Consider the following 20410-nt stretch of genomic DNA (forward strand, 5'->3'; position numbering starts at 1 on the left):
TACACTTTTCTTACAGAATTACATCTTAAGTGCAGAAAGTGTGAGGGTGAGATTCAACACATGTAAAGAAAAAAAAAAAAAAAAAAATGGAAAAAATCATCGGTGTGTCATGTAATGCGACAAGACAATGTTTATTGAAGTATCGTAATTCTGATTGAAGCTCAAAGTATGTCAGAAGAGACCAGCTGCCGTGACAAATGTAAACTCAATCAAATGCTTGAGCAAGTGAATATTCTTTCTCGCGTAGTGGATGAACTTAGGACGGAGGTGAACGATCTGAAAAAGATGTATCTTGACGTAAATCATGGCAACGTTTTGTCTGACTCTACAAAAGAAAAGAATAATCAGATTGAGTCGAATGTAATGGAAGAAGTGAAAACGTATTGCAAAAACGTCGGGATTTCTGTAAAAAGTGGAGAAACACGTCGATTCATGCAGAGTATCAAGGTATGTTACTAAAATGTACGATAAAAGATACATATCATTAAAAACACTTTTAACAATTTTATAAATTATAAAAAGTATGCAAAAATAATCTTGATTCTAAAGAGTTTCAAGAATCATTACATGTAAATCGGAAACTCTTTTCATTTGCAAATTTGTCGGGTATTATGTTTCTAATGTCTTCGATTTGCAATGCCACGTGCGCAATTCTAACATATTGTGAGCGTCTAAAAATATGTTTATCGTTTTTGAGATTATTAACAGAAAGATCATTAGAGGTATTCAAAAGATTCAAGACTTTCAAAAGAAACCCGATCACACATGCGTGACTTCCGATCTTCAAAAGTGTCTTCCGCGGAAAGATAAAGAGCTCTCGTACTTTAATACATGGAACAAAAACTTGAACGAACGCACTTACGTCGGCGAAGGATTCGACATCGATTCGAGAAATATTCTATTCACACGTAACGCTTTTACACAAACCGAGATCGCTACGTGCTCGTGTCAAAAAGATAACGAGAAGTTATTTGATCAAAGTGTTACAAATAATTTGTCAACCGGCCTGTCTGATAACTCACCGATGAACCATGAACCTCGAAACGAGACGTCACTGAGGAATAAAATAAAGAAATACAAAAAATGTTCGTGCGGCGAACAATGTCCCTATGCGATGTACAAACTACCGTGCAACAAATACAAACGCGACACGTCGGAAACAAGAGCGAACGACGAAACCGATGGATTGGCGCTCGAATGTACAAACTTTAGGGAAAAGAATAACTTCCCGAGATTTATAAGTGTCGATACGGCACGAAAGAGCAAGAACGAATGTTTTGCAAATTCTTCACCCGCTGAAATCGAATTAGACGAGGATTCCTCGCTCTCGGTGGATCTTGAAGTCCGCGTTTGCCACGATCGCTGGAACGTCAGCGAATTTTCAAAGCGAAAAAGAGCTAGAACGTACATGTTAAGCAGAATGAACACGAGAAAAATCGACGATGTAATTAAACGTTCAGATAACGGGAACAGATAACGTATCGTTTTCCAATGCAATTTTATCGCGGACAGGTGCAATTGACAGGGAAGAAAAATTATGTTTAAATAACAAAAGGTAAGTTCATATTCCGCTGTAATATTTTTAACACATAGCATATGGATTCTGTCATCTTCAGAATTGATCTGCGATAGAAATACTTTTTGCTGTCAAACGCGTCGCGTTATTTAAAATATAATTTATTGTTGAGCCAGAGATAACAATTCACAATATTTGTTAAATGCATGCATACTTAACATGTATATGAGCGAATTTTGTTACAACAACTTCACTCTTATTCACGCACATAAATTTGACATAAATATGTAAGTGATTATATCTTCAAATATTCAAATATTTATAAATTTTCTATCACTCGTAAAGTTTATACAAAAGTCGCAGTAATAATTTGTACATGAAATGCACACACACACACGCATACACACATAAACTTAAATGGAATATGTTGTCAAATGTTATACTTTCACACAGTTCTCTAACCGACTGTTACAAAATGTAAGTCATTTCGCACAACAAGATGTACAGAAAGATAACATAAAAATAGCAACTTGGTTACAAATTAAAATTTTTTTCTGTTAGATATAAAAAGTATACAAATTGATTGAACTTTAGCAGAATTCTTTTGATTCCGTAAGGATAAACTTTTACAAGAAGAGTAATGGAAGAGCAGTGATCAATATGACAAAAGTTGTGAAAAAAACTGTTGCGATTATTGTCGACCTGATCGACCTGATAAATATAAAAGTTTGAGTGAACAGAATTCATTTTTTTTTTAAGGCTTGAGTACTTGAGTCGCAGCTTAAGTTTTTTCATGAAAAGTTAAATATTGTTATTAAATGTTATCGTGCGATTCACGGTTGTGCAAGTTAGTTATATTCGAGAATATGAAAGAATCACTTTCACCAAACCCATTATTGTAATAAAGTTCACTCGTACGTACGAGTCTTGCGAATCGATCAGTTGCCAAATAACGACGGAGACACTAATTGTTGTTGACACTTTCACTCACTCACTCACTCGCACTTTAGACTTCGCACTTGTTCCTCGAGACATTCCGATGTGGATTCCACAAAGGTTTTGTTCATAATTTCGTACGTTTGTTCCATGAGCTTCGGAAGATCGTCCTTGGTTAGACCTGCGGTGGGAATAGGCGGTAGAACTGTAATATAACTAGTCCCTGTAATGCAAAGTGGTTTCCTTAAACGCGAGAGTACGTACAAATTATATTTGTTTCTCATTTTTAATAATATCGGTTGTATTTATCTCACACCTGAATTAAATCTCTTTATTTTTCCGTCTAAAAAGTAATATTTTGATACGACAACGGGCTGAATGGGCATTTGCGATTCAATAGCCACGTGGAACGCGCCTTTCTTAAAGGGAAGCAACGAGTTACCCGAATGTCGATGTCCTTCGGGAAACAGAAGGAGTCTTCGCTAAAACCAACATTAATTCATTAGAATGCTAATGACGTAAGATAAGATTAAGTAAACAAATTATTTATCAATGCAAAGAAAGATAACCTTTGCCAATCGAATTGATTCTGCGGTGGCGTTAATAATCTCGCGGGACTCCTCGACATTTTTTCTGTCGATGAACACCGTGCCCCAGAGCCAGCACGCGAGACCGAACGGTCCCAGATACAGAATTTCCTTCTTGGAAATAACGCTACAATGATCCATTGTTAGCCATAATTCTCCTAAAACTGTACACAAACAATTTTCTTGCCATCATCAATTTGCACATGTGTATGTATTTCCGTTGTTCTTGATAAAGAGACGTTTATTTATACGTTCACGCATATATATATATTTAAAAGTTTATTATAAGTTTATTTAAAGTGTTAATTTTTTATTTACTTTTTTAACAACAGAAACGTATAATCGCGTAATATAACTGATTGAATTTACCGCAAAGATCTAACGAGCTCTGATGATTGATGAGCACGACGCAACCCGAATCCTTAATGATGTTCTCTTTTCCGCGAAAACGGAAGTTGATCCCGATGATCTTCGCTATTCTCACCACGCATCTGGCCGGCACTCTGCAACAACGTCGTCCAATGTGTGTAAAGTACACTTGTAAATAAGTTAATTGCAACAGACAAAATACACAAAAGATCTTTACAGCGCGTTCTTCCAGCTGCGTATTCGGAAAAACATAAACGGTATCCACAATCCCGCCGCTAGCGCACTTCCTATTATGAAGAAGGCAAACTTGGTCCGATATCGCACGCTCTCGCTCAACGCGCAGATCAACACAAAGAGGGATATCAGCACAATGCCGCTCGTTGTGCAGATGCCATCTAGTACTCTGGAAAAGTACGGAGAGTTAAAAAAAAAAAAAAATTGCCACGGTGTTGCTAATGAATTGGATCGGATAGTCGCATGTGATCAGACTTTTGTGTGATGCGCGTAATTTGTAAAAAATTGCCAACCAATTCCTCTATAGATACGCACGCAATGTCGTCAAGATAAAGAAACAAAATTATTAATCTGTTCTGCATTTTAATGATAAAATAAAATAAAAAACATAGACTGTTTTTTATTTTTAACGCGTTAGCTTCTCGAGAGAACGATAGTCGTTTTTTTTCGCAGTTCTATCTATGCGCAAGATTCGTGCGCATCATTGCGCACTTATGCTATAAATTCACTAGTGTCGTTATGGTCAATTTGAGAGCTTATAAAAAGATTCAGAAAGATATAGCGATTCCAAATAAGATAACGTATGTAAGTTAATATTTCTGGCATTTCCTCGCGTTCCTCATTCATGGTGACGATTTTGACGACGAAATGACTCATATTTTACATTGTATATATAGTGTGTATGTGATGCAAACAATTGATCTGGTGACGTAACTGCGATACTTAGCAACTCTGTGTGCACCTTTGATTATATAAATATACAATAACGTATACATGTGATGTTACATTCCCAAAACAAAATACGTGTGCATTAATTACAACGGACTTAAATGCCTTAAGGTGACCTCAAGGTTTTTTTTTTCGTTTTTTTTTTAACTTAACCTTTGCACGTATCTTAATGAATTCGAACCGAATTCAGTATCATCGATAAGCAATCGTACGATTTATATTTTAACTATTACACATGAGTACAAAGGTTAAATTCCATCGGAGATATGTTTCGTAATTTGTTGAGTAATCAAAAGCTTTTGCCCGTCTTTGTTTCAATCATCTGATTGACACAAACGTACGTAATCTATAATTACACGCATTACGCATTTTGCTGATTGAACTTTCTCAAAGATGTGACTGGACTTTGTATCGCATGTCATCGATGAAAAGATCCGTTTTTTTGTTTATATATAATTATGAAAACACTCAATCGAAATAACAAAATACTTAACGAGATTTACAAACTGAATGATGCATCAATGTTTTCGACATTGACACGTACGACGTAACTTTTTCGAATTTACGAGGAAATTTGTACCGCGTTGCGCGCTAACAATTCGTTTGCGTACTATATTAGAAATATATACTTGGAGAAAATAAGTACAAAACCATACGCGTTTATGATATCAGTCAATTGGTTCTCTGTGTTGGAAATTATAGTTCCGGATGGGATACGCAACTATGTATGTTTTCTCATGTTTTGTGTGTGAAGCGTTATCAACATCTTCCGATCACGTGTTTTCTATTTCGCTGACGTTTCAATTCTCCGTTTGTACACACATAAGAAATCTGAAATTTTTAATCCATCACGACCTCAGCACGTTCTTTTTCACGCAGAAGTTTACGGAGCTGCGATTTCAAAACTATTCTTTCCGCAGCATCTGAAAGATTTATGACACTTTCCAGAAAGATACACAATTTCAATTTGTGTGATTAAATGTTTCGGAAAAATCGACACGAGTTACGCGAGTAATTCTAGAAAACCAGCTAACTGTACTTTAGACTTGCTCACGAGGAGCGACTCTTTTATATTGACTGCAATTTCTGATTTACTACACGTCAGAGGCATATGAAAAAAAAAAGAAGATTGATGAATCCGCGGATCATCTGATCGTGCGACACTGTCTGTCAAAAGGGTCCGAATTCATCTTCACTCAAGTCTTCTCTCTTTGCTCTTGCAGCTGACACGCCAAGTCTATTCGTTCGTCAAAGGCTAAACGATTTCATTCAGCAAGTTTGCGATTCAAATTGTCAACCAACTTATGTATTTTGCTTATCGTATCCTTCAATTTCCTTATCGCGCGATATCCTTTGTTAAACTCTGCGACATAAATGTGTCGATATATTGAACAACAATTCGATCATTCGATATTTGATTTAACCGCGTGTAAGGCGCAAAGGAATGTTTTGTTTTCTTTTATATATATATAAAATAACAAGAGATTATTTATATTAAAAAAAAACTCGAATAAAATGTATAATAAAGCACTCGTGTATTTTTTACACGTGTTGAAACCCACAGCTGGTGAGCGAATACGGTAGTCGGATCGAAATTCAAGGAAAATATAGTCCCGATCGAAATTCTCTGCATAATTGAAATATACGTGCGAAGAAAGTTTCAACTTTGATGAGGCAGCGTGTTCAAATGTTCAAAAATATTTTGTCTGCGAGATAATTAAAAAACTTACATCTTTCCTTAAACGACACAAGGGATCACAATAAATCAACTTAGGAGCCACGTGAATTTCAGTAGAAAAAAAATAAATTTACGCGAACAAATAGATATTTCTCTTTGTCCTATACCAAACAAAAAAGGAACTTCTTTTACTGACTGTGCGCCTGTTGCTTTGAATTTTACGTCATCCATTATAATTGGCGCTCACATTATAAATTGGCTATAAGCATATTCCGCATTCGGTTTTTTCACTCGATGAACGCCGCTAACGATCGCGTTAATAATAAACTATCGCGCGCGCACACACACTTTATCTTCAAATTTACTCGCGCTCGTTTATCGGTAAGATCAATCGAAAAATACGAGAAAGAGAACGAGTAAAAACGCCGTCGCGTCGCGACGCTACTCACGTCTTCATGATGTATGTAACGATCTCCCGTCTAGGTGCAGAACATTCACCGCGATTGATCAAAAACAACTGTCAAACGTCAGCTACCATTGCCTTGTTATACTACTATCGCAGCTTCGTCGGCGGCGGGCGGCTGCTCACGTGGTGCAAAGATATCGAACTACGCGTCGGCTTCGCTCGCGAATCTCCGCCAATTCCCGGGTTTTCGAACGAGACCGCGCCGAATTAAGATCGATATCGCCGAGAGAAAAAAACACAAAGTTTCATTAACTTTGATTAATTACATTTAATAAATTAAGATTAATTGACCGATTCAGAGTTGATCGAAGTTGAACAGACAAAATTGAAATCTATCGTTCGGTATTTGACGGATTAGTCCGAGTTTGGTTGATCGTCTGAATAATTGACGTTGACCGATCGCTTTTGCAAAATTGTAATACATTCGAATTCGTGGACACAAGAGGTTTAATTGAAAAATATTATCCGAAGATCTCACGTTACATGCGCACACATCTCTTTATGTCGTTATCAAGATCCGATTCCTGAGAGAAAAAAATCAAAATTAATAATACCGATCAACGATACATGAACGTGACACGTAATCATCGACTGACATTGACACCTTGCAGACACCTACATATCCCGATATCCGTAGGATCTCTCGGTACCCTCGCTGTGTTCCGTCTGGCTGTGCATGTATTTCTTCTTTTTCTCTTCTTCCTTGTGTCTCCAAGTATCTTCCTCGTCGGTTTTATTGTTTCCCACGAGTTCACCTTCTTGATGGCATCTCCCGAGTCAAAGTCGCCCGAACAATCCGAGAGGAATCGAAAATACGACAGGCAGCTGAGGTAACGTTAACCGCTTTTTGAGGTTATGCGACTGACACATTTTCCGTATCCCATCCTGTTTTCCACTTCGAATGGCCAACTTCACGTCTATCCCGACTTGAAAATTGACCATTTTCTTCCAAAATCGCTTTCTTCTTTCTCACGCAACAGTTATATTTTTTTGTGACCTGACCTAACCTTTTGTCATTGACAGATTATGGGGCGATCACGGTCAAGCTACGTTAGAGGCGGCTCACATCTGCGTTATAAATGCCACCGGACTCGGCACGGAAATACTCAAGTCGCTGGTACTTCCTGGCATAGGAGCATTTACCATAGTCGATGGCAAGAAGATCACCGATGAGGATATCGGAGCCAAGTATGTGCATAATATACTTACGTCTTGTTACTTCACAAGAATGATGTAAAAAAAAAAACAAAAACAAAAAAATGATAAATATGAAGACACATCTAGATGCATTAAATAGATTTTGATTAGCTTTTTTCTAGAAGCAGATAGCGTTGGGAAATCCAGAGCTCAGATAGCCACTCAAATGCTTTTGGAGATGAACCCGGACGTAACGGGCGATTACATCGACGAAGAACCAGAACAAATATTGGCCAATAGCCCGGATTTCTTCAATAATTTCACTGTGGTCGTGGCAACTGCGCTCACCGAGAAGTAAGAGTCTTGAGATGAAAATAACAACATTCGCTTTCGGCACTGATGTATAAGAAATATATTCTTACGAATACTTTCTTTTTAGAACATTGATTCTTCTGTCGAAGAGACTTTGGGAACTAGATATTCCTCTGATAGTATGTAGAAGTATAGGATTTATCGGATACATGCGAATTCAAATAAAGGAACACACAGTCATAGAAACTCATCCGGACAACGAAACGGCAGATTTACGTTTAGACAGACCGTTTGAGAGTCTGAAGAAACACTTGGATTCGATAAATCTGGACGAAATGAGCTTCAAGGATCACTGTCATGTACCATATCTAGTTATCTTGTACAAATACTTAGAGAAATGGATTTTGGAGAACAGCGCTCTGCCGAAAACTTACAAGGATAAGCAGAAACTCAAAGAAATGATAAAGAACGGCATGAGACGCGACGAGCACGATTCGTCCAATAGCGAGGATAATTTCGAAGAAGCTATGAAGGCTGTAAATACATGTATAAAAGCAAGCGACATCCCCGATAGCGTAATAAACATTCTGAACGACGATCGTTGTGTCAATCTGACTGCAAAGGTAATCGACGAAACATCTTTGTGATTGAAATAATTAGCGCGGAAAAAATGTGTCTTCAAATTTGATCGGTGTGTTTCAGAGCAGCCCTTTCTGGATTATCGCGAAAGCGGTGCGCGATTTCGTTGATAATGAAGGTAGGGGATTGTTACCACTTAAAGGTACTCTACCTGACATGACTGCGGACACCGAAAAATATGTTGCGCTCCAACAAATGTGTGTGTGTATGATATTGCGTAGTCTTGAAATGACAGTTGTATAAAAAAAAAACAAAAAAAAGTAACTTGATCCTCAGTGCTTACGCAAATATTTACAAACATTTTTTTTGTTATTAAGTCTGTCTCAAAGAATAACGGATATTTTATGTTACAGTTGAAGAAATTCTTTTGTTTTTTACTATTATTAAACGTAAAGTCACACTACTTCGCGCGCTATCCTTGAACGTGTACACAATCCATGTTTTGATTTTTTCTTCAGTTATTATAAACAAGCATCGGCAGATGTGGAAGCCGTCTGGCGACGTACTTTGCAATTGCTACGACAATTGGGAAGATCGTCAGATTCGATTTTGGAAAAAGACGTGAAGCTGTTCTGCAGACACGCAAGTGACATTTACGTCGAAAAAGGAAGCTGCATTGCAGACGAATACGATCCCAAGATTTTTGACACTAATATCATAGGTAAAACGCCGAAAGTTATTCTTAAAAAAAAAAAAAAAATATATATGAAACTGCAACTTGTACTAAGTATAGACCTAAAAAACATCTGTTGCAGTTCAAAATTTGGAGAATCCGGAGAGTATGATGATTTATTACGTGATGCTCCGAGGAGTGGACAAGTTTCAGACAGAATATAATTCATATCCCGGTGAATTCGATGATCAGGTGGAACCGGACATCGTAAAGCTTAAGGTAATCAGTAATGCAAGATTTTACATTTGCGATAAGTGTTGTAACAAAATTCCGCAACGGAGTAATGTTACAGACGTGTCTCTCAAAACTATTGAATGAGTGGGGATGCGGACCGTTGGCCAAAGACGATTACGTGCACGAGGTTTGCCGATTTGGCGGTGCGGAATTGCATTCAGTCTCGGCATTTCTTGGTGGTCTCGCGGCCCAAGAAACCATAAAACTTGTGACAAATCAATATAAACCCGTCCACAACACTTTTATCTACGACGCCGTTACGTCAAATTCTGGGACATTTTTTTTCTAAATCGCGAATTATATATATGTGAAAACAAACTATACTGATAAAAAGTCATAATATACAAATTTTCCACGCAGCTTATTAGAACTTGAAATTCTTTACTATAATTTCAGATAACATGATGTCTCTGAAATCTAGTTTGTTCTTGTTTATTGCGTTTTTTATAAAAAAAAAAGTTAATGTGATAATAAACACTCGTAATTCTTTATATATACAAAAGTTATAACATCCAGAATTTTCAAAATTCAAATCATAGAGCATAAATTAAAAAATATAAGAGCAAAATACTGTTAAGTCAAATACAAAATTAATAGAAGATTCTTTAACGTTAAAAGTAAAAAGTAATATTGTGATTTGCGTTAACATACAGTACGGCAGTATAATTAATATTAAATTGTAAATCATTTGAAAAGGAACAATAACGAAAAAAATCAAACTCAAACATCTTGAAGAACATCAGCGTAAAACGAATGTGCAAGTTTAAATTTGTCAAAGTGTATATATATTGCGATATAAATAAAAAATAAAAAAAATATTCTTTTCAAACAGTCTTTAATGAAAAGCACAATAAGTAACTCGAGTAAAATAAAATTTACAATATCACACATGCTTTTCGTATCTTTAAATAATGGCATGGTATATAAATATAAATAATTTAAAAAAAATAAGAGAATAAACATGTATGTATATGTACAGCAAAATAGAATGATAAAACTTCTTTTCATGTCATTACCAAGAAATACATGATGATACGTGTAACAGATATTTCATAGCTTTGTATTTATTCATCCGTCATGTATTTATGCATCACATTTTATGTATCAGACGTTGAAGTTTTCTAAAATCGAGGAAAGAATCTGTTTCTTCACGGCTATTTCTTGGTAAACTTCATTCCACGGACCGTAAGTGATGTCTATGATTTCCTCAGCTTGATTCAGATACCGCCGAGTCTTTTTCAAAGTGTTTCTGCAAGATAATGTGATATGATAAACATTTCACGTTGACACACAGTACTAACGTATAATCAACACGCGTAGAGTCATCATAAAATACACGAATAAAAACTACAATACTTGTAAAACTTGGACGCCGTGTTGGATTCTTCCTGCAAATATTTAATACATATATCCGTCAACTTGTTCAATTCGTTGCAAACTTCTATGCTTGTGGATCCGTATCTTTCTTCGATCGCGACGATGCTGTGCTCGAGATACGAGATGGCGTTCAACCATTGCTCTGAAAAAAGCAAAAAGCAAAAAATTACTCGTTTGTCATTTTGTTGAACGAGAAATGTTTCGTCTTTGTTATACAAGACCCAAACTCATCGACACGAACCCAATCCGCTGTATACTTTCGCGATAACATCCATGGTTACTGTAATGTCCTCGTGATACTTGTACAACACATCTCTTCTGAGATAGAAGCATTCCTTCAAATGCACCAGAGCCTCTTCGTACCGTCCGTTTTCCATGCAAATCTCGGCTTCGTCAAAACGAGCTTGAGCTTGTCTCAATTTAAACACGTAATTAACTTCGAAGATATCGGCTCCGCAATCCAAGCAACTGTAAGAGCTGGTGGTGATGTCACTCAACGGCCCGCTGCATTGAGGGCACTTCATTGCCGTAAATTTTTTCTATAAACAAAAAGTTCGAATAAAATTAGTACATAGTATATATACACACAACTTCAAATGTACTTCAAAAACCACAATTTAATGGTTTACCATAAAATATTCATATTCTGGTACGCTGCACGGTGGACAATCACATACGAAGCAATACTGACTTTCTAGCATTTCCTGCCTTTCTGCTTTCGGAACTCTTCTGAAATCACTTCCTGCAACATTAAAAAAGCGACATATGTATATGTGCGCGTGTACACATAGCAGGAATTAAAAAAAATAACACAAAATTATCTTCTCCAATTATATCCGCAGAACGTACCGTAACAGTGACAAACTTCCTCACCCTCTTCGATATCTCTCGTGGCTTTAATTATCAAATATTGATCTATGAAGCTAGAAAGTAAAATTAGTATTATTCCAACAAATAAGAAAGAGTAAAAACGAGCAAGAATCTCGTACAATGAAAATATCCATATATTACCTGTTAATTATATTCGGATCACAAGAATGATTGCTCATACTTGCGGATGGATAAATTGCGGTGGCTATTCTGTCTTGTTGCAGAGTATACAGATTGTCCCTGTCTTTGTCCGTCGTCGTGTTTATCTTCGTAATAGCGTACCCGTTCGAAATAATTTGCAATATATGTCTCAGTATTAAAGAACTTATGTACACCTCATCGGTCTCCGTTACAAAGTTCGCGTTCGAGAAGTAACAATTGGTCGTTATTAAATCGTTGTATTTGAACTTCATGACCAAGCAGTCTTTGATATTGACATGTCTGAAAAACTCGGTGTAATGTGACAGATACATCATAAGCATGACTGCCGTCTAAAAGAAAAAACAACGAAACAAGTTAAACTGTCTGTGTGATAAAATTGGATTAAACTAATGAAAAATTTTAGGGACGAGTCGCACTCACAATCCCGTACGAAATAACATCGGTGGGTGTTAGTTTATCGAGATTGGTCACCAGTTGTTGAACTTCGTTAAATCTATCGGTCGTAGTCGCGCATTTAAATAATACTTTCAAGGCCAAATACGCCACTCCGATCTCTTGCCAAAGACCCATCTGATTGCCAGGACATTCCCATCGGTGGTAAGACGAAGACGCCTCATCCAAACAATTCATATTGCAATATTTCGTATCGATACACTCTGTACATCTGAGTGTAACAATATCACATATGTGTGTGTAAAAAAAGGCGACACGATTTATAAATATTCTCAATAAACGAAAAATACATGACTTACGGCATAGGAGTATCGTCGTACGATCGGCAACAATTATGGCAAACATTGTCGTTATTATCGTAGATTAACGAAACAAACGCGAACGCCTTCTCAACAATAAGAATCTGTCCCTTTTTTATCTTCTTGTTAGCTACAATATGTCTTCCTTTCTTGGACGTGTGTTTTACTTCTATAGCCTGCGATGCGGAACGAAAATTGGGATTTTCGCCAAATGCGACTTCTGGCAGTAAAGATTTTGTGGTGTCCACGTCATCTACGTTATCTTCCATGCACGATATCTTCGTTCGTATCTCACTGATTTGCTCCTCCAATCGAGCTATAAATTTCATTAATTTATATTAGAAGACAATTCTTTGCACACATATGTTTACAAATATATCAAATAGACACTTGCCTTTCTTTTCACCCGGAACAATAAACTCGTTTATTATTTCATGAGCTTGAACAATAGCTTCCTCAGCAGCTCTCTTCTTGCCTAGTTTTATGTAACATTGTGCCGCACGAATGCACAGTTTATAGCGCAAACTTTTAGGATAGTCTAATTTAATCGCCAGTTTGATGTCTTCAATACAGTCCTTCGCAAATACACAAACAATAATTGCACAACTATTGTTCCATTATAGATAACAGAAATTTAAATTCAAATTTTGAATGTGATTTACATTTCATCATCCTAATATTCCTTCCACTCACCTGCCATCTGTCCAAATAGAACAGAGAGGCTGACCTGTTTGCGATTGCCACCGGCAAATCCTCACTGCCTGATGGAGCGTATACCGCGCTTTTTGTATACGACTGAACTGACACGGCATAATTTTTCGATTGAAACTCCTTGTATCCACATGACTTGAATATTCTCGATACTTCCAAATTCTTTTTGTCTTCCCTTTTATCTTTTTTGTTGTAAAGATTCTTCAGCCATGCTTTCACAGATTTTCTGTATTGCAATAACAATCTTATGTATACAAACTATCATGCGACTGCCAATAAAAACTACTTGAAGAATAGACGAAAGTCAGTCTATACGTTTTGTAACAAATTTTGTCGTGTAGGTGTGAATAAAAAATAAAAAAAAACAGCTTTTCGTACAGGCTACAAGAGATCGCGTTGTCAGGAAATGCAAAATAATAACTTACACAACCACCTCGTCGGACAACAAACGGGTGATCACTTGGGTTTCGCATTTCAAACCGTTTCCATCACCGTCAAGAGGACTGTTCTTCAGCATACAGCTGAGGCTGGAAACCAAGGTGTCCCAGGGCATCTCGGCCGTGGTTCTCACGTTACGCACCATTGTCGCTGGCGAAAATACAAAGCGCAGCGGCGTCTCGCACGATCTTTCTCGCCGATAGACAACGAAAAGTACGTTCACAGGCGCGAATCACAAATGAAAAATTTACGTGCACGTCTCACGCATGCCGTTGTGTATGTCTTTCGGTGACGCGACGAGAAGACGAAAACGAATTGTGTTATTCAAAACAATACCACCGGTGCCAATATTGATAAAATTAGATTGATTCGTTGCGCGAAACTAAAAAATCCAACAAGAAAACCGTCGCTCTTCCTCCTCGAAGCGAGTTATCGAGCGTTGAAGCTGCAGACTTTCGAGGTTAGAAAATCTGTTACATCGACTGACTGCACATACACACACGTAACGACATGCAGTGACATGTGCATGCGCTGTGGCTGTGGTACGGCTGGTACCGTGTGCAAGCCATAGATTATAAATATAATAGGTGTAACATTTAATTGTTATAAAAGGCGTCATGGCGTCGTGTTGAAAGAGCTGTCGTATTTGTGAAAACGACATTTATATAGTTAAGTACTAGCAGAAAGATGCCTGAGAGCGGTCAATTCGTACTAGCTTGTATTTCTCAGTTTGAATTTTCGCTAAATCGAAATATTTTTAGCGAAGACTCGAACCACTGTCGCGCGCGAGAATTATAAACCTCTCTCTCTCTCTCTTTCTCTGTGCGAAGAACCTCTTGTAGCATTCTACATTCCTGCTAAATAAGAGTTAAAAGTCGCGCCGTTCCGTTTTCTTATAGCCAGTCTGCAATGAAGGTAGTAAGGCAGTAACAGCCAATTTTTTCACTTGTAGAATAAGTTTTCGATAACTTTATCTAGAAGATATCTAAAGAAAATTGATTCTCCTTATTGGTTCTCAGAGGAATTTATCCAGAGGATAGCTATATATCGAGAGGTATGAAGAAATCGGCCGTAAGAGTAGAGAGTAAATTATTTTTCAGTGAAGTAACAAAACGAAATGGGCAATTCCCATTTCGCACTGCCTACTGCTTTATTGTTAGCCAATGAAAGACGTGTGTTAAAAAACGCGAATTACTTGTATAAACAAAAATGAAATAACTCCAACAGTCTTACTACCTTCATTGTAGACGACCTTTTACAATAACGCCCCTTTCTTCAACTTATAGTCTTCCGACGTTACCGCGACGTTATCGACTGAGTCAGTTCACTTCCTTACTTTTCCTAATAGCAGAGCTCTTGTCACTTTTTGTGATCCTGACAACACATTTGAAATTTATCCCGACTTTCTCGCGTATAAACCTTCAGCGAAATATGATTATATCTCTCGCATTAATCATAGAAAATGAATGAAATTTTGCGTACAAAGACCTCAGGAGTTTTTACTACACAAAATTAGGATAACAAAATTTCAAAAGTTACAAAAAATGTAATTGTTATTAAAAGTTTTGCGAAAGAAAGCATTTCGCTCAGAATTGAAAGAAGATGTTCGTCCACAGCCTTTCTGTCATCTCAATACTTGAGATAACTCTCTGATTGGTCAAACACTGCGCATTTCATGTCATGTACGAGAAGCGTAGAACTACTTTGAAGCGCGGTAATGTTTAGATCGATAATTAGAATCAGCTGATGTAGACGTATGTGTTTAATTCCTGTCGGCGAAAGTTGGCGCAGCGTGTCTCTTCGAAATCAACAAACAAACAAAAAGATAAACTTAAAAATTACTCAAGAGTTTGATTGGCACTATCGAGTCGCTGATAAGCACAGTCGGTCGGAGAGGTTACACGCAATTCGGAAAACATGCCGCAGGGAAGACGAAAAGTTCCGTTTAGCGGAAAAGCTAAAAAGCAACAAATGCAAGTTAAGAAACAGCGACAACGGACCTTTGGCGTTGGTATGTTTATAAATTGCTTTTATAAAGAATGACGGATGTTATACTTGAAAGACATTTATTTGATCGAATCAAACATTTGGAAGAACAATCTTGTATGATCAAACAGTACGTACGTTTCAGCTCATCAGGACGATTGCGACGAGGGATGTTCCAGCGAGACGAGCAGCGTGGAACAAGTCCAGAAGATAAACAAACAGCCGGGGAATGGAAAATCAAAGCACAACAGGTACGCGCTACAGTTCTTTCAGGAGTTCAATCAGGAATTGCGAAAACGCAAAGAACAAGCCTTTAAAACTCTCGAACCTGTGAGCCTCAAGGATCAAGAAGTGTCCGACAATTATTTTCCACCCGAGATCGATATGCCAAAGCGGCCACCGTGGAATTTCAATATGACAAAAGAGCAGTTGGATATAATTGAACATAGATACTTCACAGTACGTATTTAATAAGCAGTCTGTGCTAGGTAAAATTCTGAAATTTGTTTATAACTAATGGCTTTTTGTGTTTAGGAATATTTAAGAAATATGGAAAAGTTAGACAAGTTGAGTTACTTTGAACTAAACTTGGAAACTTGGCGTCAGTTGTGGAGAGTCTTGGAGATGTCGGACGTTCTCTTGATCATTGTTGACATTCGATATCCCGTCCTGATGTTTCCTCCGTATTTGTACGATTACGTGACAAACGAGCTGCAGAAAGACATGATTTTGGTGTTGAACAAAGTGGATCTGGCGCCCCCGGCCTTGGTCGTGGCCTGGCGGGAATACTTTCGCATTCAGTACCCGAAACTGCACATTTTAATGTTCACGTCGTTTCCGACTTACAATCTCCGTGGTAACACGAGTGCGGAGGAAGAAGGCATAAAGAAACGACGTCGAAGAGGAAAATTGAAAATGGCCGCAGAAGGAGCGCAGAAGTTGCTGGAGACATGTAGGGACATCGTCGGAGACAAAGTCGATCTCAACTCTTGGCACGACAAGATTCAGGATGAGATGCACACGGAATACGATCTCGACGACATAGAGCACAAGGATAACGTAACGATCGAGACGGCGGATACTACTTATTTCGAACACGAGAAATACAAGAACGGCGTTCTCACCATCGGATGCATCGGTATCCCGAATGTGGGAAAGTCGTCACTCATGAACGCGCTGATGGGCAAGAAAGTTGTGAGTGTGTCCCGAACACCCGGCCACACCAAGCATTTTCAGACTATTTATCTCACAAAAACCGTGCGTCTGTGTGACTGTCCCGGCTTGGTTTTTCCCTCGATCGTGCCCAAACAGTTGCAGATACTGATGGGCTCGTTCCCGATCGCTCAGGTCAGAGAGCCGTACACAGCCGTCAAGTTTCTGGCCGAAAGAGTAGAGCTATCGAAACTGTTGAGGATCCCACACCCGGAGAACGACGACACGTGGTCCGCTATGGACATCTGCGACGGCTGGGCTATCAAGAAAGACTTCAAGAACGCCCGATCGGGTAGATTGGATTCGTACAGAGCAGCGAATTCGTTACTACGAATGGCGTTAGAAGGAAAGATTTGTTTATATGTATATCCGCCGAATTGGACTAACGAAAAAGGTAAGATTAAATGTTTAATAAAATAAAATTTTTTAAGTGTATATTTCTCTGTATATGAAAATATTTTTTCAGAAAAATGGGAGAACCACGCTGATGTCGAGATGGTGAGATGGATTCAGGCCAGAAATCAAAAGGATGATTTAAATACGCTTGAGTACGTATCGTCCGAGGACAATGATACCGACAACGAAAAGGAACCATCTGTAGATGAGGCGATCAGTAACTCGTCCGAATCTTCGGACAACGATATTTTTGTAGCTAATAAATTCTCAGCATTGTCCACAGAACAATAAAGCGGTATATTATTTTACAGATATCAGACTTTTTATTTATCTCGATTTTTTTTACACACACATATATAGTTATTTTTTTCTTATAATTTACAATGAGCAATCCGATGACATTGGAGACTAATAAATGATTTATTCCGTATTTTCGCCCGCGAAACACAGAACAGTAGATGGACAAAAAACATTAGGAGTAAAAAGTAGGTCATTGCGCACAAGCCGCCTCTCTGCAATATATATTTTTCTCGCTTCCCCACAAGTTTCTCTCTCATGCAATCGCGTTTATGATTTATTTACAATGTTACAGTTTTGTGCGACTAATTTCTAGCGTTTGGTCCACTATAAAACTCATCGAATGAAGTTTTGTTCTCTTTTTTGACTACAAGCTACATCGTGTGAGAAAGATGAGTGAGATAAATTAAAAAATCTTCTATAACAAGATTGTGTGCAGGTACCGCGTGTAAGAAATAATCTCTACCGTTTTTAACATTCATATAATATGAAACAGTGCGAAAGACGAAAACTGAGTTTCTTTTTATCTCTTTCAAAAATATTTCAACCTCACTTTCTCTGACATATTTTGTACCCGATGTTTCTCAATTGTCGTTTTCTTTTTTCTCTCTAGTTTCTTAAAAATATTTTGTATGTATTCTCTCTTGAGCTCTATTTTGAAATCTACATAGATATTAATGTGTCGTTTTCTTAATGCGCTATAAAATCATTCTTTATCGTCACAAGCCAAAATGTGAATTAAAAAAAATAATAATAATAAGAGATAAATTAATCTCTAACAAAAAATATTACATTTTACTTCACGTTGATTTCGTTAAAACGTAACAATATAGCGAATTACATCGTCGAATTGTTTTCTAGAGATAGTAATTATATATTTTTTTTTTTTTTTGTGATAAATGCAACTTTAAGCCCCCAAGAGCTTTTTCACGGAGTAACCTGGTATCGCGTAGAAGAACAAGAGCAGAAGCAGGACCAAACCGATCGCGATCATGGCCTTCAGGATAGCCCACTTGTAGTTGTGCCAGACTATGTACTTGATGGATTTCAGCGGATTGAGAAACCACATGAAAGAAGCGTCCGGCCGACTGTAAGAGTTAAAAACATGCAGAACAATTTTTTAAAATAAATATGTTAAATATAAATGAGAGAAAAAAACGTCATATATATTTAAACCGACTTTGGTTTGTCCAGGAGATCCGGTTCGTTTCTACCAAAACCGGCAGGATTCTTCTCGGCCTCTTCTTTTGTCAGTAGATGTATTTCAGCCTCGACCTTACCCTGTACAAAAAAAAAAAATAGCTAATTACTAAAGACTCCTTTACCTTAATATCTTCGATTTCAACCTACCGTTAGCTCCATGTCTTCGTTCTCTTTCTTCACGTAAAACGGCCACCATCCCTTTACGCGTTTCTGCTTGAAGATGTTGACCGTCGGCACAGAACCGTCCGTTTTCAGCATGCTCAACGAGCAGAGCTTGCTGTTCTTCGCGCCTCGGGGAAACCGATTCAGATCGAGAGTTATCGCGCCCAGAAAATCGTCCGCGGAGAAATGATCCGCGTCCCAGACCTTTAAACCAAAACGTGTCGCGTTTATATCCTTATAACCGGTTGGAACGAGACAGAAATTGAGAAGACGTGATGCAAAAATACTTGTAACTCCAGACGCGCCGGTATTTTGCACTCGGTCTCGTCCCAGCTAAATAGACTCTCTTTGCGATTAATGACAATCTTCTCTTCCGCTACCAGATAATCGAACGGGAATATGAAGCGCCAGTTGAAGTTACCCTCGCCGGTTAGCGATCGGTAATGAATATCAGTGGACTGACAGTCTTCTGGTCCCTTTAGCCATCTGTTAAACAAATGTTAAAACGTGAAAATAATAAGTTTCTATATTGAACTCTATGTATGAAGGCGTGAATAAAAAAATCTTCAAATCGTATTACCCTTTTACGTAAATGTCGCTCATTTTCTCGCCGGTGAAAAAGGCGTCATCTTCCAGAACCACGTCGTCCGTATTCCATATGATAATTCTCAACTCGTAACTCTTGGGCTTCCTGGGCGATATGTCGATAGACGGTCCGGGCGACGGCATGTCCATTGGAAACATGTCCACCCACATTTCCAATTTTCCCTGTTCGATTCCGGGTTTCTCAGGATTGTAGAGAGGACGGGTTTCCACGTGCTCGGGCACCAGAGCGCAACCTATTCGCGGAAAGGCGTTCCACTGATGGAGAACCGCCAAAGCGAGATGTTCTTCTATTCCTAGTGAAACAAAATTAGAAAGAAAAATTCTTTATTTAATAAAAATACTTGTATATTGCAAGTCAAATATGTAGTTTTAGTAATTTTCTGGTTCTTATACGACAAAATGAGTTTGTTTAACTTAATTATGTATGAGTACACACACATGTGTGTGTACATACAGTCAAGCAATGAGGTATTGACTTTGCACATAATTCTCATATTTCAACGTGTTTGCATACCTTTTGTGTGCACGTAATATTCCATTTCCTCGTTCGAGAGAGAAAATGTTTTTCTACCAATTGTAACACGACCATGAGAATACACCGGTCCGTCGACTTTTCCATCCTTGCACAATTTCGAGAGTATCTGAGTCGGTTTCATTGCATCCCTCCATTTGTTGTAACCAGATCTACAGCATAAAAAAAAGCACAACGTCTAATTATTTTTATACAC

At 37.9% G+C, this 20410-nt stretch overlaps 6 protein-coding genes across 12 annotated transcripts in view; 3 read left to right on the top strand and 3 right to left on the bottom strand.

Moving 5' to 3' along the window:
- Positions 1-105: 105 nt before the first annotated feature.
- On the top strand, positions 106-1579 carry LOC109859990. The gene is made up of 2 exons (XM_020438784.1): positions 106-447; positions 698-1579. The coding sequence occupies exons 1-2, from the start codon at positions 169-171 to the stop codon at positions 1475-1477; spliced, it is 1059 nt and encodes a 352-aa protein (XP_020294373.1). The 5' UTR covers positions 106-168; the 3' UTR covers positions 1478-1579.
- An 82-nt stretch (positions 1580-1661) lies between these two features.
- On the bottom strand, positions 1662-6606 carry LOC109859991 (1-acyl-sn-glycerol-3-phosphate acyltransferase alpha). Of its 3 annotated transcripts, none has more exons than XM_020438785.1 (6): positions 6499-6606; positions 3626-3811; positions 3409-3542; positions 3022-3203; positions 2769-2934; positions 1662-2675 (listed from the first exon to the last, which is right to left on the bottom strand). In XM_020438785.1, exons 1-6 carry the CDS (start codon positions 6504-6506, stop codon positions 2512-2514), a joined length of 840 nt encoding a protein of 279 aa, XP_020294374.1. In that variant the 5' UTR covers positions 6507-6606; the 3' UTR covers positions 1662-2511. The 3 variants fall into 3 exon arrangements, with proteins under 3 accessions (XP_020294374.1, XP_020294376.1, XP_020294375.1); XM_020438787.1 differs by lacking the exon at positions 6499-6606 and adding an exon at positions 6102-6266; XM_020438786.1 differs by lacking the exon at positions 6499-6606 and adding an exon at positions 5028-5742.
- Positions 6607-7094: 488 nt separating this feature from the next.
- Positions 7095-10020, top strand: LOC109859989 (NEDD8-activating enzyme E1 regulatory subunit). Of its 2 annotated transcripts, XM_020438781.1 has the most exons (8): positions 7095-7345; positions 7539-7703; positions 7824-8006; positions 8092-8587; positions 8667-8800; positions 9062-9264; positions 9359-9495; positions 9569-10020. In XM_020438781.1, the coding sequence occupies exons 1-8, from the start codon at positions 7278-7280 to the stop codon at positions 9797-9799; spliced, it is 1617 nt and encodes a 538-aa protein (XP_020294370.1). In that variant the 5' UTR covers positions 7095-7277; the 3' UTR covers positions 9800-10020. The 2 variants fall into 2 exon arrangements, with proteins under 2 accessions (XP_020294370.1, XP_020294371.1); XM_020438782.1 differs by lacking the exon at positions 7095-7345 and having other exon boundaries at positions 7622-7703; positions 7813-8006.
- Positions 10021-10068: 48 nt separating this feature from the next.
- LOC109859999 (SET and MYND domain-containing protein 4-like) lies at positions 10069-14354 on the bottom strand. Its single transcript, XM_020438808.1, has 11 exons — positions 13808-14354; positions 13365-13608; positions 13066-13246; positions 12672-12987; positions 12340-12583; positions 11899-12248; positions 11737-11810; positions 11517-11629; positions 11129-11426; positions 10867-11029; positions 10069-10759 (listed from the first exon to the last, which is right to left on the bottom strand). The coding sequence occupies exons 1-11, from the start codon at positions 13963-13965 to the stop codon at positions 10615-10617; spliced, it is 2286 nt and encodes a 761-aa protein (XP_020294397.1). The 5' UTR covers positions 13966-14354; the 3' UTR covers positions 10069-10614.
- A 544-nt stretch (positions 14355-14898) lies between these two features.
- LOC109860003 (guanine nucleotide-binding protein-like 1) lies at positions 14899-17726 on the top strand. The gene is made up of 4 exons (XM_020438824.1): positions 14899-15831; positions 15952-16265; positions 16341-17412; positions 17485-17726. Exons 1-4 carry the CDS (start codon positions 15738-15740, stop codon positions 17703-17705), a joined length of 1701 nt encoding a protein of 566 aa, XP_020294413.1. The 5' UTR covers positions 14899-15737; the 3' UTR covers positions 17706-17726.
- Positions 17727-18588: 862 nt separating this feature from the next.
- Positions 18589-20410, bottom strand: part of LOC109860002 (otoferlin-like) — a 30229-nt gene continuing 28407 nt past the window's right edge. For all 4 annotated transcript variants that reach the window (XM_020438821.1, XM_020438823.1, XM_020438822.1 and 1 more), the window contains 6 exons: positions 20197-20366; positions 19657-19975; positions 19364-19562; positions 19062-19280; positions 18892-18992; positions 18589-18799 (listed from right to left, as the gene is read on the bottom strand). In XM_020438821.1, coding sequence (XP_020294410.1) covers positions 18619-18799; positions 18892-18992; positions 19062-19280; positions 19364-19562; positions 19657-19975; positions 20197-20366 — 1189 coding nt within the window. In that variant the 3' untranslated portion in view covers positions 18589-18618. The remainder of the gene's footprint in view (positions 18800-18891; positions 18993-19061; positions 19281-19363; positions 19563-19656; positions 19976-20196; positions 20367-20410) is intronic.

Source organism: Pseudomyrmex gracilis, unplaced genomic scaffold, assembly GCF_002006095.1.
Source record: "Pseudomyrmex gracilis isolate BER0280 unplaced genomic scaffold, ASM200609v1 scaffold_313, whole genome shotgun sequence".
Lineage (NCBI taxonomy): Eukaryota > Metazoa > Arthropoda > Insecta > Hymenoptera > Formicidae > Pseudomyrmex > Pseudomyrmex gracilis.

Excerpts from the sequence above, each read along its gene's own strand:
- LOC109859990 (XM_020438784.1), top strand. The coding sequence starts at position 169 with ATGTCAGAAGAGACCAGCTGCCGTGACAAATGTAAACTCAATCAAATG. Across the intron at positions 448-697 it reads GATTCATGCAGAGTATCAAG|ATTATTAACAGAAAGATCAT; the intron begins GTATGTTACTAA and ends ATCGTTTTTGAG.
- LOC109859991 (XM_020438785.1), bottom strand. Across the intron at positions 2,935-3,021 it reads AATCAATTCGATTGGCAAAG|CGAAGACTCCTTCTGTTTCC; the intron begins GTTATCTTTCTT and ends TGTTGGTTTTAG. Across the intron at positions 2,676-2,768 it reads AATAAAGAGATTTAATTCAG|GGACTAGTTATATTACAGTT; the intron begins GTGTGAGATAAA and ends TTTGCATTACAG.
- LOC109859989 (XM_020438781.1), top strand. The coding sequence starts at position 7,278 with ATGGCATCTCCCGAGTCAAAGTCGCCCGAACAATCCGAGAGGAATCGA. Across the intron at positions 7,346-7,538 it reads AAATACGACAGGCAGCTGAG|ATTATGGGGCGATCACGGTC; the intron begins GTAACGTTAACC and ends TGTCATTGACAG. Across the intron at positions 9,496-9,568 it reads CGGACATCGTAAAGCTTAAG|ACGTGTCTCTCAAAACTATT; the intron begins GTAATCAGTAAT and ends GTAATGTTACAG.
- LOC109859999 (XM_020438808.1), bottom strand. The coding sequence starts at position 13,965 with ATGGTGCGTAACGTGAGAACCACGGCCGAGATGCCCTGGGACACCTTG. Across the intron at positions 12,249-12,339 it reads ATGTTATTTCGTACGGGATT|ACGGCAGTCATGCTTATGAT; the intron begins GTGAGTGCGACT and ends TTTTTCTTTTAG. Across the intron at positions 11,030-11,128 it reads GAAAGTATACAGCGGATTGG|AGCAATGGTTGAACGCCATC; the intron begins GTTCGTGTCGAT and ends TGCTTTTTTCAG.
- LOC109860003 (XM_020438824.1), top strand. The coding sequence starts at position 15,738 with ATGCCGCAGGGAAGACGAAAAGTTCCGTTTAGCGGAAAAGCTAAAAAG. Across the intron at positions 15,832-15,951 it reads ACAACGGACCTTTGGCGTTG|CTCATCAGGACGATTGCGAC; the intron begins GTATGTTTATAA and ends CGTACGTTTCAG. Across the intron at positions 17,413-17,484 it reads GAATTGGACTAACGAAAAAG|AAAAATGGGAGAACCACGCT; the intron begins GTAAGATTAAAT and ends ATATTTTTTCAG.